Raw genomic sequence first — 12,400 nt, 5'->3', positions numbered from 1 at the left:
GCGTGAATCCCAGCATGCTCTTCGTGTCCCCTTCCCGCTCTGTAAACAGTCTACTGTATGGTACTGCTACAAAGAGGTATCATTCATAATGGCCCCCACAAAAAGACATGCAAAAAGTGGACAAAGAATAGCAGAGAAAGGGTATTTTTTTGGGCCATCAAAACAAAGCAAAAGATAATCGAAAGTATGACAACACACACCGCCGTGCAGGAGGAGTTCAGAGTTGACAAGGAGCAGGGTGCAGCCATCATTCCATCAGCCCAAATTAAAGGCATGTTGGCAAAATTCCATGAAATCTCGGAATTTGTTGAAAACAATCACCCAAAAAAAGTGTTGACAAGTCAGGCTATCGCTCATTATGATGACATCTGCCTCCCGCATTTCCGACGGATTGTCAAAAGCAAACGTCATTGGATCAGTTTTTCAAGAAACGCCAGGCTAAAAACACCTCTGAGGACAAGTAAGGAGAGGCCAGTTAAAAGTAAATGAATATCCTTTGTTCTTTTAAATGATTTTCCTCTCCATTTAAGTGTCATGATTACCGATATGACTCAGCTGTGCCCGCTCCGTTGGCGGCAACTGCCACGGGTTCTGATTGGCTCCCGATCAGTATTTGAACCCAGTCCTGTCTGTCCCCTTTTGTCAGTCCGTCTGCCAATGTCCGTGTATACAAGGCAAGCCTTTTTCGACCCTGACTCACGCCTGTCCCGTTTTTTGCTCCTGTTTGTCTCCCGCTGCGACCTGTTTTGATCCCGACCACTTCTGCTCTCCCGTCCCGGCTTACGATCTGTTTTTGATCCCGACCACGTCTGTTCTCCCGTCCCGACCTACGATCTGTTTTTGATCCCGACCAAGTCTGCTCTCCCGTCCCGGCTTACGATCTGTTTTTGATCCCGACCACGTCTGTTCTCCCGTCCCAGCTTACGACTCGTTTCCGACCCTGACCACATCTTGCTCTCCCAGTCCCGGCTACTGACCAGTGTCCCGCCCCTGACAACGCCATTGCTCTCTATGGAAGATCCACTTCCGTGTTCGGATCACAATCCGAGTACGAGAGTGACTTGCTTCCGCAGCGAACACCGGATTGTGGGCGCAGCCCTTCCTCTCTCTTTCAATAAAACTTGTGGTAAACAAGTTGTGAATTTCCCTGCGGGGATGAATAAAGTATCTATCTATCAAAACGTCACGCAAGTGGGTCCTGTTACTGTTCGGGTCCTAAGTGGAATGTGCGGTAATCTAATTTGAATATGTAGTTGTTTCATGTTCTGATGCTCTTTTACCATTTATTGAAAAACTAATTCGCGGGGCTTGGAACAGATTAGGCCATTTACATTCGAAATGCGTCCCTACTTACAAATGTTTCAGGTTACAAAGCTACTCCCAGAAGGAATAAAATACATAGGTAGAGGTACAACCGTATTGTATAAATAGCCTTGCGAATAAATCCCATCGACTCTTCTTTTTTAAAGTCCAAAAAAACACTTTATTAAGAACGTCAATACACTAATTTCCAACATTCACTTTCTTTTTTTTCTTTTTTTTTTACAGAATTCTTTTCAGATATAAACATTATTTTTTTTAGTTCAACTATAATACAGTCAGCGGGAGTACAAATGAACCGGGTTGCTGCACAACAGCGAAGGAGCTCCCACCCAATGTTTTTTGGAAACATTTGATTCTGGTTTGTTAAACTTCAACTTGGTCTATTAGGTCCTTAAATAGAAAGAGTTTTGAATTGTCTCTCTGTAACATAATGAACCCACGTGTCGCTGTGTTTAATGACTAGTCCCGTCCTTGGCGGCGTAGAGCGCCCTTAACGTCTGTACCACCTTGTTCGTCAGCTTTTGTGCGCTCGTCAAGGAGATTTTCTTATAAATAATGTCCGACTCCTTGATGTTGTCCAGCCAAGGCACCTTTTTGCGACCGTCCCTTTTCTTAGCCACAGCCCAGGGCCCGGAATAGGAGCCGGACATCCAGTGTACGCTGTAGCCGCCTTTCGTCTTCTGCACCACCCTGGCGATCTGCGGCCTGTCTTTGTATTTGGGGCAGCAGATGGCCACCACGTCCGTCACCTCCACGCTCTCGTTCCTCCGGCCGGGTTCCTCCGTCGAGTCGTCGCCTCGTCGCAACTTCTGCTGTGAGGTTAAAAAAAAAAAGAAGATGTGGGGTCAATGTTCCCTGTAATTTTCCAGGGGTCTGAGCGTTCACACAAAGTCGGTGAGCAACGCTTGAAACAACAGTAAGCGACGGCAATCCCAAGTGTGGAAACTAAGTCATTATCAAACATGTCCAAAACTTGACATCAAGTTACATTTTGCTGAGTTTCCGCCAATGCAAAAAAAATTTCACGTTTGAATGAATTGACTAATGTATTATTGCAAAAGTTTTACTGCCTACAACAATTCGTTCACATGATTTGCATTTTTTTTTTCCTGGTATCTTTTGACGCATAATACTAACATTTTTGGGGGCTTATTTAGTCGGTTGCACGATACAGAACTGTAATTAATCACATTTTTTTTTGTGGAAGTACAATGTTGGCAACAAGATTGACTTGGTATAATTGGAAATTATTTAAATTGCAACACAAACTTTTTCTTCTTTTTCCCTGTTTTTTTTCCATTTTTTTAATTCCTTTAAAAAAATCTCATTGTGTTTATTTTTTCCGAGCTGTTACTTTTTTCTTTTTGTTCTCTATTTCCTTTTTTTCCTTTGTTTTTTCCTTTGTTTTTGTCTTTTCCTTTTTTTTCCTGAAAATGTCCTTCTTTTTTCTCTTCCTTTTGTTTCTTTTTTTCTCAGCTTTTCACTACTTTTTCATTTTGGTATTTTTTTTTCTTTTTTGTTCTATTCCCCCCCTTCCTTGAAGTCATTTTGTGCACAATTTTACATCATATTTGGTCGTGTAGGGATAAAAGAAGAGCCGGACCCAAAAGAGCCGGTTCTTTTTAGTGAGCCGAGCCGAAGAAGCCGGTTCTCGAAAAACTCTACTGACTTTACTCAACTTCGTTCTACTTCGACATTGACTTCTAAATACCGCATTTAGAACACAGCGTCAGGGGAACCCATGTATTTTGACCTTCATGCACTGTAACTTTGACTTAATTCGCTTCTTAATTAGCAATTTCGAGCCCTGATTTTTGTGCGCTGGCTAGATTTTCTTGTGTGCTGAGAATATGCAGGCAATGCGCGATTGCGCACGCGCGCAGCTTAGAGGGAACATTTTGTGGGGTGCTGTTTATATTCATTACTTCGGTAAACCCCACGTGATGCTGAATGTCAATGCTGAGGTCATCTCTGAAGATGAACGCTTTACACCAGGGGTCGGTTACTATTTTGACCCAAATAGCCATAAAAGTAAACATATTTGGATTTTTTTTTTTTAGAGAGAGAGTGAAGGATTTTATATTTTATACGATTAAATACATGTTACATTTATCGAGTGCAATGAAGATTTTCACTGAGTGAGCTTCAGGTCACGCCGTTCCATATGCGAATGTTTTGTTTAGTTCTCTTGATAACAGGACTCTGACGCAGAAGGCCAGACGCACAAGGACAGACATCACGGCGCTCTTCTCCGAGAAGGTGGAGTCCACGTGGGGAGTCTCTGACGCGCCCATGGGAGGAACCGGGGCGCCGGCTTGTGGAAATAGGCCTGGGCCGAGAGAACTTAAGAAGATCGTAGAAGATCGAGGGAAAACGAGCACCAAAGTCTTCTGCTTGAAATGCAACAGTTTTCTAAGAAATAAATATTATCAAGAAACTGAGCAATGTACAACTTATGTTTACCTAAGATGGTAAATGCTTGTCGCGGTTGCCATGGTGCCCAATTGGCCCCGCCCGTTTGGATTTCAGTCTATTTGAGCTCAGTGCTCTCACTCTTCCTTTGTCAGTCCGTCAACCGACCTCTGCCCCGCAAGACGTGGGTTTTGACTCATTCCTGTTCCCTCTCCCGTTTATTTTTGTCCTGTTTAATATTCTCTCCAATTTTCGTTCCCGTCTAGTTTGTCCTGTTTGATTTCTATATCCTGTTTCAATATCAATCCTGTCTGTCCCGTCCTGTCCAGTACTGACCCTATCTGTCCGATATCTGCTTGGCAATTGGGGTCGATCTTATCGGTCTCTGGCTTCCTTTCTTTCCACGCCAGACCACTGCCTAACGAGTCCCCATTTCCCGCAAAATAAAAGCTTGTGTGAGAAACGTCACACGTTTGGGTCCTGATACTGTTCTGGTTCATGACAAAACTTCGAAGCATATTTTCTTTCTAATGACGGATGAGGGTCCAAGCTCTCTTACAATGTTTCCTATGCTACAGAGCTAATTTTCTGAAGGCCTTCAAAAATGAGTCAAAATGGCAACCGGTGCTTCCCATTTTGAGACAGACTTCTGGCACAGAGTGAGTTAATTGACACTAATTTGTTATTTCGGTGTTTTTATCTTTGGTCCGAAACGCATTAGCTAACCTTAGGTTTCCAACCCCTGCTATATGACCAATTCTCTGCAACCTTAGAACAGATTAATGTTAAATCCGGGGGGTCAACTAGATACCTGGCTATATTTGTCTGTATATATATGGCGGTATATATATCTGTCAGTCTTGTTCCACGGACAGACTGCGGAGATCATTTCTTCCTCATGCCATGAGGCTCTTTAACTCCATCCGGGAGAGTAAAAGCCCACATTAAACCCCACCCCCACATTTGCATATTACCCTATTCTTATTACAGTGTGTATTTTCCATAGCACTATTTAGTATTTATTTATTTACTCTATATCAACACGTTATATTGGGTATTTTTGTATTCTATATGTTTTATTTTGTTATATTATTATTCAACACAAGGATACTGCTGGAAGTGTGAATTTCCCAACGGGAATGAATAAAGTATCTATCTATCTTGGTATCTATCTATCTTGGTATCCATCTTGGTATCTATCTGTCTTGGTATCTATCTATCTAGGTATCAATCTTGGTATCTATCTATCTAGGTATCAATCTTGGTATCTATCTATCTATCTATCTTGGTATCTATCTGTCTTGGTATCTATCTTGGTATCTATCTTGGTATCTATCTTTATATCTATCTATCTTGGTATCCATCTTGGTATCTATCTGTCTTGGTATCTATCTATCTTGGTATCTATCTGTCTTGGTATCTATCTTATCTATCTTGGTATCTATCTATCTTGGTATCCATCTTGGTATCTATCTGTCGTGGTATCCATCTTGGTATCTATCTATCTTGGTATCTATCCATCTTGGTATCTATCTATCTATCTATCTATCTTGGTATCTATCCATCTTGGTATCTATCTATCTGGGTATCTATCTTGGTATCTATCTGTCTTGGTATCCATCTTGGTATCTATCTGTCGTGGTATCCATCTTGGTATCTATCTATCTTGGTATCTATCCATCTTGGTATCTATCTATCTATCTTATCTATCTTGGTATCTATCTATCTTGGTATCCATCTTGGTATCTATCTGTTGTGGTATCCATCTTGGTATCTATCTATCTTGGTATCTATCCATCTTGGTATCTATCTATCTATCTATCTATCTATCTATCTTGGTATCTATCTATCTGGGTATCTATCTTGGTATATATCTGTCCTGGTATCTATCTTGGTATCTATCTGTCTTGGTATCCATCTTGGTATCTATTGATCTATCTTGGTATCTATCCATCTTGGTATCCATCTGTCTTGGTATCTATCTATCTTGGTATCTATCCATCTTGGTATCCATCTTGGTATCTATCTGTCTTGGTATCTATCTATCTTGGTATCTATATTGGTATCCATCTTGGTATCTATCCATCTTGGTATCCATCTTGGTCTATCTGTCTTGGTATCTATCTTGGTATCTATCTATGTATCTATCTTGGTATCTATCTTGGTATCTATCTTGGTATCAATTTATCTATCTATCTATCTATCTTGGTATCTTGGTATCTATCTATCTATTTTGTTCATATGTGGGGAAAGCAAACCTCTCAAAAAACCTTGAGATCTTGGCTAATAGAGAATTGAAGAGGATTCCTTACCGGCGGGGGGTCTTCCTCGTCACTTTCCTCATTGTCAGACTCAGGCGGTGCCGTGTGATTGCTGTGGTTGTGGTTTTGGGGCTTGGGGACCCGCAGCAAAGAGGTAATTGCTTTGTTTTTGGCGTTGGCGCTTGCCTCGCCCTCTTCTTCATCTTCCTCTTTGTCAAGGTGCTCCATCAGGACTTTGAACTAGAACAAAAACACACAAGACAGTCCAATGATTTCAAAACCAGTCCCTGACATAATATGAAGATTTAATAATGGAGAAAGGGATATTCTTACATGTAGGTACTGTTCTACGATAGCCCTCCTGGTCTCACGGCTGAGTTCCGTGCTGGACATGCCGACCTTCAGAAAACTCAGAGTTTGGCGGGGGTTGAAGTGCACCTTGGGTTTTCTGTTCACTGTCTTGTCGTACACCTTGGCCGATTCTGTTGGAGAGTATTTTTGGATTTTGCTGCCGGAAAAACAAAGGTTTTCGGTTAGCACAGCGTTACCACAGCAGTTGGGAATGATTGTGTTTTTTTTTAAGTAAGGTTTGCAGCTTTTATTCTTCTATATTTGATTTTTTCCTTGAGAAAATCAGGCATGAAAACCGGTCAGAGCCTATAAAGGTGAGAAGGTTGAGGAGGAAATACAGAATTTATACAGATCAATAGGTTGCAGGTTCGATTCCTGGCTCCTCCGTGTTATATGTCGAAGTGTCCTTGGGTAACACACTGAATCCTTAATGCCCCCAATGAGCAGGTAGGCGCCTTGCATGGCTGAATCCCTATTCGTGTGTGAGTGTGTGTGCGAATGGGTAAGTGTGAAGCACATTGTAAAGCGCTTTGGGAGATCTTCATTGACTTGAAAAGCGCTATAGAAATGCAGACCATTTACCATTTACATATTTTCCTCAGCTCAAATGAAGCATTGAAAGAGAAAAATGTTGAATACGTGCAACCACAATTTCTATCATTTATTGACAACTATTAACACAATACCAACATAACATTTTCAATGTATTTATTCAATGCCCTTCAAAGTCTGATTCATGATCAGATCTACCAAAGAGTTGTTTCCTTCGTCATGCTTTTATGCGCTTATATCTCTCAGGACGACTTTCGGTTTTCTCTATTCTCTAACATCTTGGATAGATACCAAGATAGATCCAAGCTCCGATTTAAATATATTTCTTTAGGTTAAATTTAAAACATCTTTTATAGCAAACACAATATAACACAGAGGAGCTGGGAATCGAACCTGCAACTTCTTGATCCCAAGACGATGTCATGATTACCGATATGCTTCACCTGTGCCCACTCCTTTGGCGCCAACTGCCTCAGACTCTGATTGGCTCTCTATCCCTATTTAAAACCACTCCTGTCTGTCGCCTTTTGTCAGTCCGTCTGCGAACCTCAGTCAACACTAGGCAAGCCTTTTTCAACCCTGACTCCCACCTGTTTTTGCTCCCGTCTGTCCCCCGGCTTCGACCCGTTTTTGATCCTGAGCACGTCTACTCTCCTCTCCTGGCTTTCGACCTCTTTTTGTCCCAGACCACATCTACTCTCCTTTCCTGGCTTACGACTCTCTTCCAACTCCGACCACGTTTTGGCTCTCCTGTCCCGGCCACTGAACCGTCTTTCCGTTCTCGACACCGCCGTCGCTCGTCACAAAAGCTCCACTTCCGCGTTCAGAGCGGCCTGCTTCCCGCGTCCAGCAACCACCGGATCGTGGGCGCAACCCTTTCTCTTTCTTCTAATGAAACTTGTGAGAAACGCAACGCAAGTGGATCCTGTCTCCGTTCTGGTCCTGACAGACGAGCACTCTAACTCCTAAACTAATGCCGCCCTGGTACTCAAAATAAAAATAAAACTGGCACAGAACATTCATTTTAAACCATAATGCATTGTATTTATTATATTGTTCTCTAGTTCTGCCATACTTAACATATTGTGAAGAAGTCTGGGGCAATAATTACAAAAGTTCACTACAGCCCTTTTTATCCTCCAAAAATGTGGAATTAGGACCATACAAAGGGTAGGATATCGGTATCATACTAATATTTTATTCCTGCAGTCCAAATTGTTAAAATTGGATGATTTAGTAAAATCTTTCACTTCACAAGGTCAACAAATCATAGTGCCAGAAAACACCCATAAATTATTCATTTGGAAAGAGGAAAATTATAACTTAATGGGCTGTAGTGAATTCATAATCCCAAAGGTGAGAACCACCAGGAAAAGTATGTGTGTGTCTGTGTGTGGAGTCAAACTTTGGAACAATTTACAAGACGAGATCAAACAATGTCCAACTATTCACTTGTTCAAATTTAAATACAAAAAAACATTACTGGCGGAATACAGAGATGAAGAAAATGGGGTAGCGTGATACGAGAGATTGGGAATAGTGCGTCTAGAACCATGGTTAACTTTGTTGTTATTGTTATATCATAACTGTTATTATTATCTTCTTTGTTTTCTTTATCCTCACTGTAAAACGTGGACCTGGAGTGCCACGTCCAATTTCGTTGTCACAATATATTCAACCCATGTTGTAACATTGACAATAAAGCTATATTGTTCTATTCTTCTTCTAATATAATTACTATTGTTGTTATATCATTGGTGTATTTAATAGGGAAGATGAAGGGGTAGGGAATATAAGCATCTGCTTCTTACTACCCCGTTTCGAACATATTATGTAACATTATTTTGTTGTTGAGTTATTGTTTTTGTTCTGTTTTTATTTTACTGTTCGAAATAAAGTTTTCATTCATTCATTCATTCATTCAACATGCACTTTTCTCTTATAAATCGCATCGAAATTGCAATACTGGTCTAAAGAAATCACTATTGTTTTTTCCCCCAAAATCGCAACCCTCATTGAGGGAAGCGATTTGGAAAATGAATGAATTTGATTTTAGTGTGATGTTCCAAGGACTCTAAATATTCCACAGGACTACATAGTAAATGTATGCTCTTCATTGTTATTAATGGTGTTAGTTATAAACAGTATAATTGATATAATTGTTCTAGAAAACGTACGAACATGGTTAATGCTACCCTTGGACAGGGCGGTGAAAATACTGTCGGACAATGAACCTGTCTGTGGTATAGAAAAGGTAGCCGACCACTGTTAGAGAATATTTCAGTTCTGACATACCTGTCTGAGAAACCGTATAAATTTTTGAGATGTTGTTTGAGCACTAGCAGCAGTAAGATTCCGTGCGAGGCCTGGGAAAAGTCCAGCAGGGGTTTGGGGTCCTCAGGCAGGCGGGCCATCACCACCTCCTCATCATCCATGTCCGAATCAGAATGAACTTGGAGTTCATCTGCCTCCTCCTCACTGCTGCTGCTGCTACTGCTGCTGCTACTGCTGCTGCTGCTTGACTGGCTGCTCTCCTTCTCGCTGTCATCAGAGCTGTCTCGCAGCTTCCGAGGCTTGGTCTTCTTCTTCTTTTTCTTTTTTTTCTTCTTTGTTTTCCTCGGCCGCGGGATTGGTCCTTTTTTCAAAGACTGCGCATGGAAAAATGTAGGAACTTTTACCCAGAGTAATAATAAATTGATAATGATGAATACAATTTGCAATGTGTATTGTACTGTTCAAAAGTTTGGAGGTCACACTTTTATTTAGCAAATGAGTTGTCCAATGTCTGTGTTCTTTTGCCCATATTCATCTCTATTTGTTAGTCAGTCTCATATACGGCATTCTCTTTGCCACTCTGCCTTGACGGCCGGCATCTCCGAGTCACCTCTTCACAGTAGATGTTTGTACTATTTAACCAAGTTGCTAGTTGAGGATCTGGAAGGTATCTATTTCTCAAACTGGAGACTCTAATGTACTTGTCATCTTGCTTGGTTGTGCAGCAGGGCCTCCCACTTCTCTCTAACCCTGGTTAGAGCCTGTTTGTACTGTGTTCTGATGGGATTTGGGAACACCGTTGTGGGATGTCTTTAGTTTCATGGACATTTCTCGCACAAAATTGTCTATTAGAACAAGAATTGACTGTCGAGTTTCTCTGGAAGGTTTGCTTTTTCTGGCTTCCTGAAAGTTTAATCACACCAACAAATGATGCTGCAGATACTCAATTAGCTCAAAGGAAGATCATTTTTATAGCTTTCCTAACCATCCAAACATTTCAGTTATGCTAACATCATTGCACAAGGGTATTTTAATCATTCATTAGCCTTCTGACACAATTAGCAAACGCAATCTACTATTAGAACACTGTAGTGCTGATTGTTGGTAATGGGCCTCTATATACTTTTGTGTCATGATTACTGATTCGGGGCACTTGCGGCTGCACCGTTGGCGCCAACAGCCACGGGACCTGATTGGCTGTTGGACTCTTTTTAAACTCCCTTTTCCTGAAAAGAACCCGTCAGACCGTCTGCGAACCTATGCTCCAAGCTAGGCAAGCTTTTGTACTCTCCGACACGATCCTGCCCTGTTTCCCGCCTGATACCTGTTGTCGACCTCTTTTCTGGACCTGTTTCTGTTTTTTCTCCTCGGTCCCGGCCATCGCCCTGTTTTTCTTGCTGCCAACGACCACCCTCGCTCAACACCGAAGTGCCACTTCCGCGTTCCTGCAATCTGCTACCCGTGATCGACGATCATCGGATCGTGGATGCAAGCACTGTTCTCTTTCTTAATAAAAACTGAGTAAAATGAACGATATTGGGTCCCGTCTCCGTTCCTGGTCTGCTACTTTTGTAGATATTGCATTAAAAAAACATTTGCAAGTTAAAAATATGGGAATTTATTTCTGATTAGTTTCATGTTACCTTCAAAAATAAAAACATTTATAAGTGACTCCAAACTTTTGAACAGTAGTGTAGGTTTTTCTCTACTTAAGGGTCAAATTGAACTAAAAAAAAGACTACAGGACATTGAGCTGGACCTCACTTCTTTAAAAGACTGCAGGAGGTTGCTTCCAGACACGGAAAGTGTGATGTCCACGTGGTGCATGATGAAAAGCGGCTCTTCCTGAGTCTGGTAAGGGAAGCAGGCCAAGTTGTCCGCCACAAACAGCAGCAAGTTCACCTCAGATTTCTGAAGGGGGCAAAAAAAATCATTCAATTATCTAAAAAACACAGGAGGCAGCTGTAGGTCTGAGAAATGAGTTGGTATGGTGGTAGAATAGAGCATTAGAGATGATAAAATGTATCAAAATAACTAATTTTGAGTATTTGTTAGCCATGTTTTCTGCAGATCTTTCAGAATTTCAAGGCCAGTGTCATTTGCTTCTGTATTGAAGGAGAATGAATTCCATTCATATAAAACATAATATCATACCTGTCAACCTCCACGGCTCCATGCCCTTACAAAATACAAAATAATCTTACACCATATTTTTGTTTTCAAACATGTTAATTTATGTAGTTTAACATGTTACATTGTACATGTGTTTCGTTATATCATATATATTGTTATTTAACATTTTGTTGTGAGATACTGAGTTGCTTGAATGAGGTTTATTTTAAAAAAGTTCAAAAATGAAGTAGCTTGGATGTTCATTGTAGAAGGAAAAAATACAGGAAAATATGATTAAGTAGAATAATACATTTTCTTATTTAAATTATTGGTTCATTTTCTGCATTAAATTATTGTTGGTAATATACTGATTCAAGGGATAACCACAAACCTGTCTTTTTTCATTTTCTCCTTTTTTTTTCTTAACTTCTTTATACAACATAATAATTCGTAATATAATGCATCAAAGTAAGTGAGCCGTTTGAGAGCCAGCACTCTAACGAGTTGAGCCGAAAAAGCCGGTTCGCTAAAAAGAGACGGACTTCCTTTCACTACACAAATTGAACTCGTTTGACTTGATTGATTTGCCGTTTGGTGATAGTCGGTGTATACCGGATGGTACCCATCATTGGCAAATTTGCGTTTTTCCGCATAGATATTCTTGTACGTCGTACATGTCTTAAAATGCATAATAAACGTACTTTTGTACGGAAAAAACGTACAAATTGACAGGTATGTAATATATTTGAGAAAACTATCCGAAGTTTAATTTTTCTGTTGACTACTTACAGAACTGTCATCAAACATGTTGAGCAGAGAAATGAGGAAGGCTCGTCGATGTTGGCGGTTCCCCCGAACCAAAGTGTACAGATGAGAGCAGAGGGCCGTGTCTGTGTCTTGTTGGCGGAAGCCTCGCAGAATGGCCTCGGTGGAACCTGAAATGGCTCGCTGGATCTGGTAGGACAATTTCAGCCCCGCCACCGCTTTCATCTGCAGGGTCACAAACCCACCTTGAAATACTCGGAGGCGACGTAGAGTAATTTCTAAGGCAGATAAGCCTTCTCTAGTCCTGATCTAACATTGTACTTGTTCCAGTATAATAGTTTTACAATTGT

At 40.9% G+C, this 12,400-nt stretch overlaps 1 protein-coding gene across 3 annotated transcripts in view; it reads right to left on the bottom strand.

Moving 5' to 3' along the window:
• Positions 1–346: 346 nt before the first annotated feature.
• Positions 347–12,400, bottom strand: part of LOC148350100 (nipped-B-like protein B) — a 57,770-nt gene continuing 45,716 nt past the window's right edge. For 2 of the 3 annotated variants that reach the window (XM_088355602.1, XM_088355603.1), the window contains exons 42-47: positions 12,075–12,275; positions 10,938–11,084; positions 9,195–9,547; positions 6,330–6,504; positions 6,048–6,236; positions 348–2,135 (exon numbers count right to left, since the gene is read on the bottom strand). In XM_088355602.1, the coding sequence (XP_088211728.1) occupies positions 1,776–2,135; positions 6,048–6,236; positions 6,330–6,504; positions 9,195–9,547; positions 10,938–11,084; positions 12,075–12,275 (1,425 nt within the window). In that variant the 3' untranslated portion in view covers positions 348–1,775. Of the gene's footprint in view, positions 2,136–6,047; positions 6,237–6,329; positions 6,505–9,194; positions 9,548–10,937; positions 11,085–12,074; positions 12,276–12,400 lie in introns of all 3 variants that reach the window. The other variant, XM_088355604.1, reaches the window with a different exon arrangement.

This window comes from Urocampus carinirostris, chromosome 16 (genome assembly GCF_059441175.1).
Source record: "Urocampus carinirostris isolate Australia breed hairy pipefish chromosome 16, RoL_Ucar_1.0, whole genome shotgun sequence".
Lineage (NCBI taxonomy): Eukaryota > Metazoa > Chordata > Actinopteri > Syngnathiformes > Syngnathidae > Urocampus > Urocampus carinirostris.
Note: the sequence above shows the minus strand (reverse complement) of the source record. Positions and strands in the feature narration are given on the sequence as shown.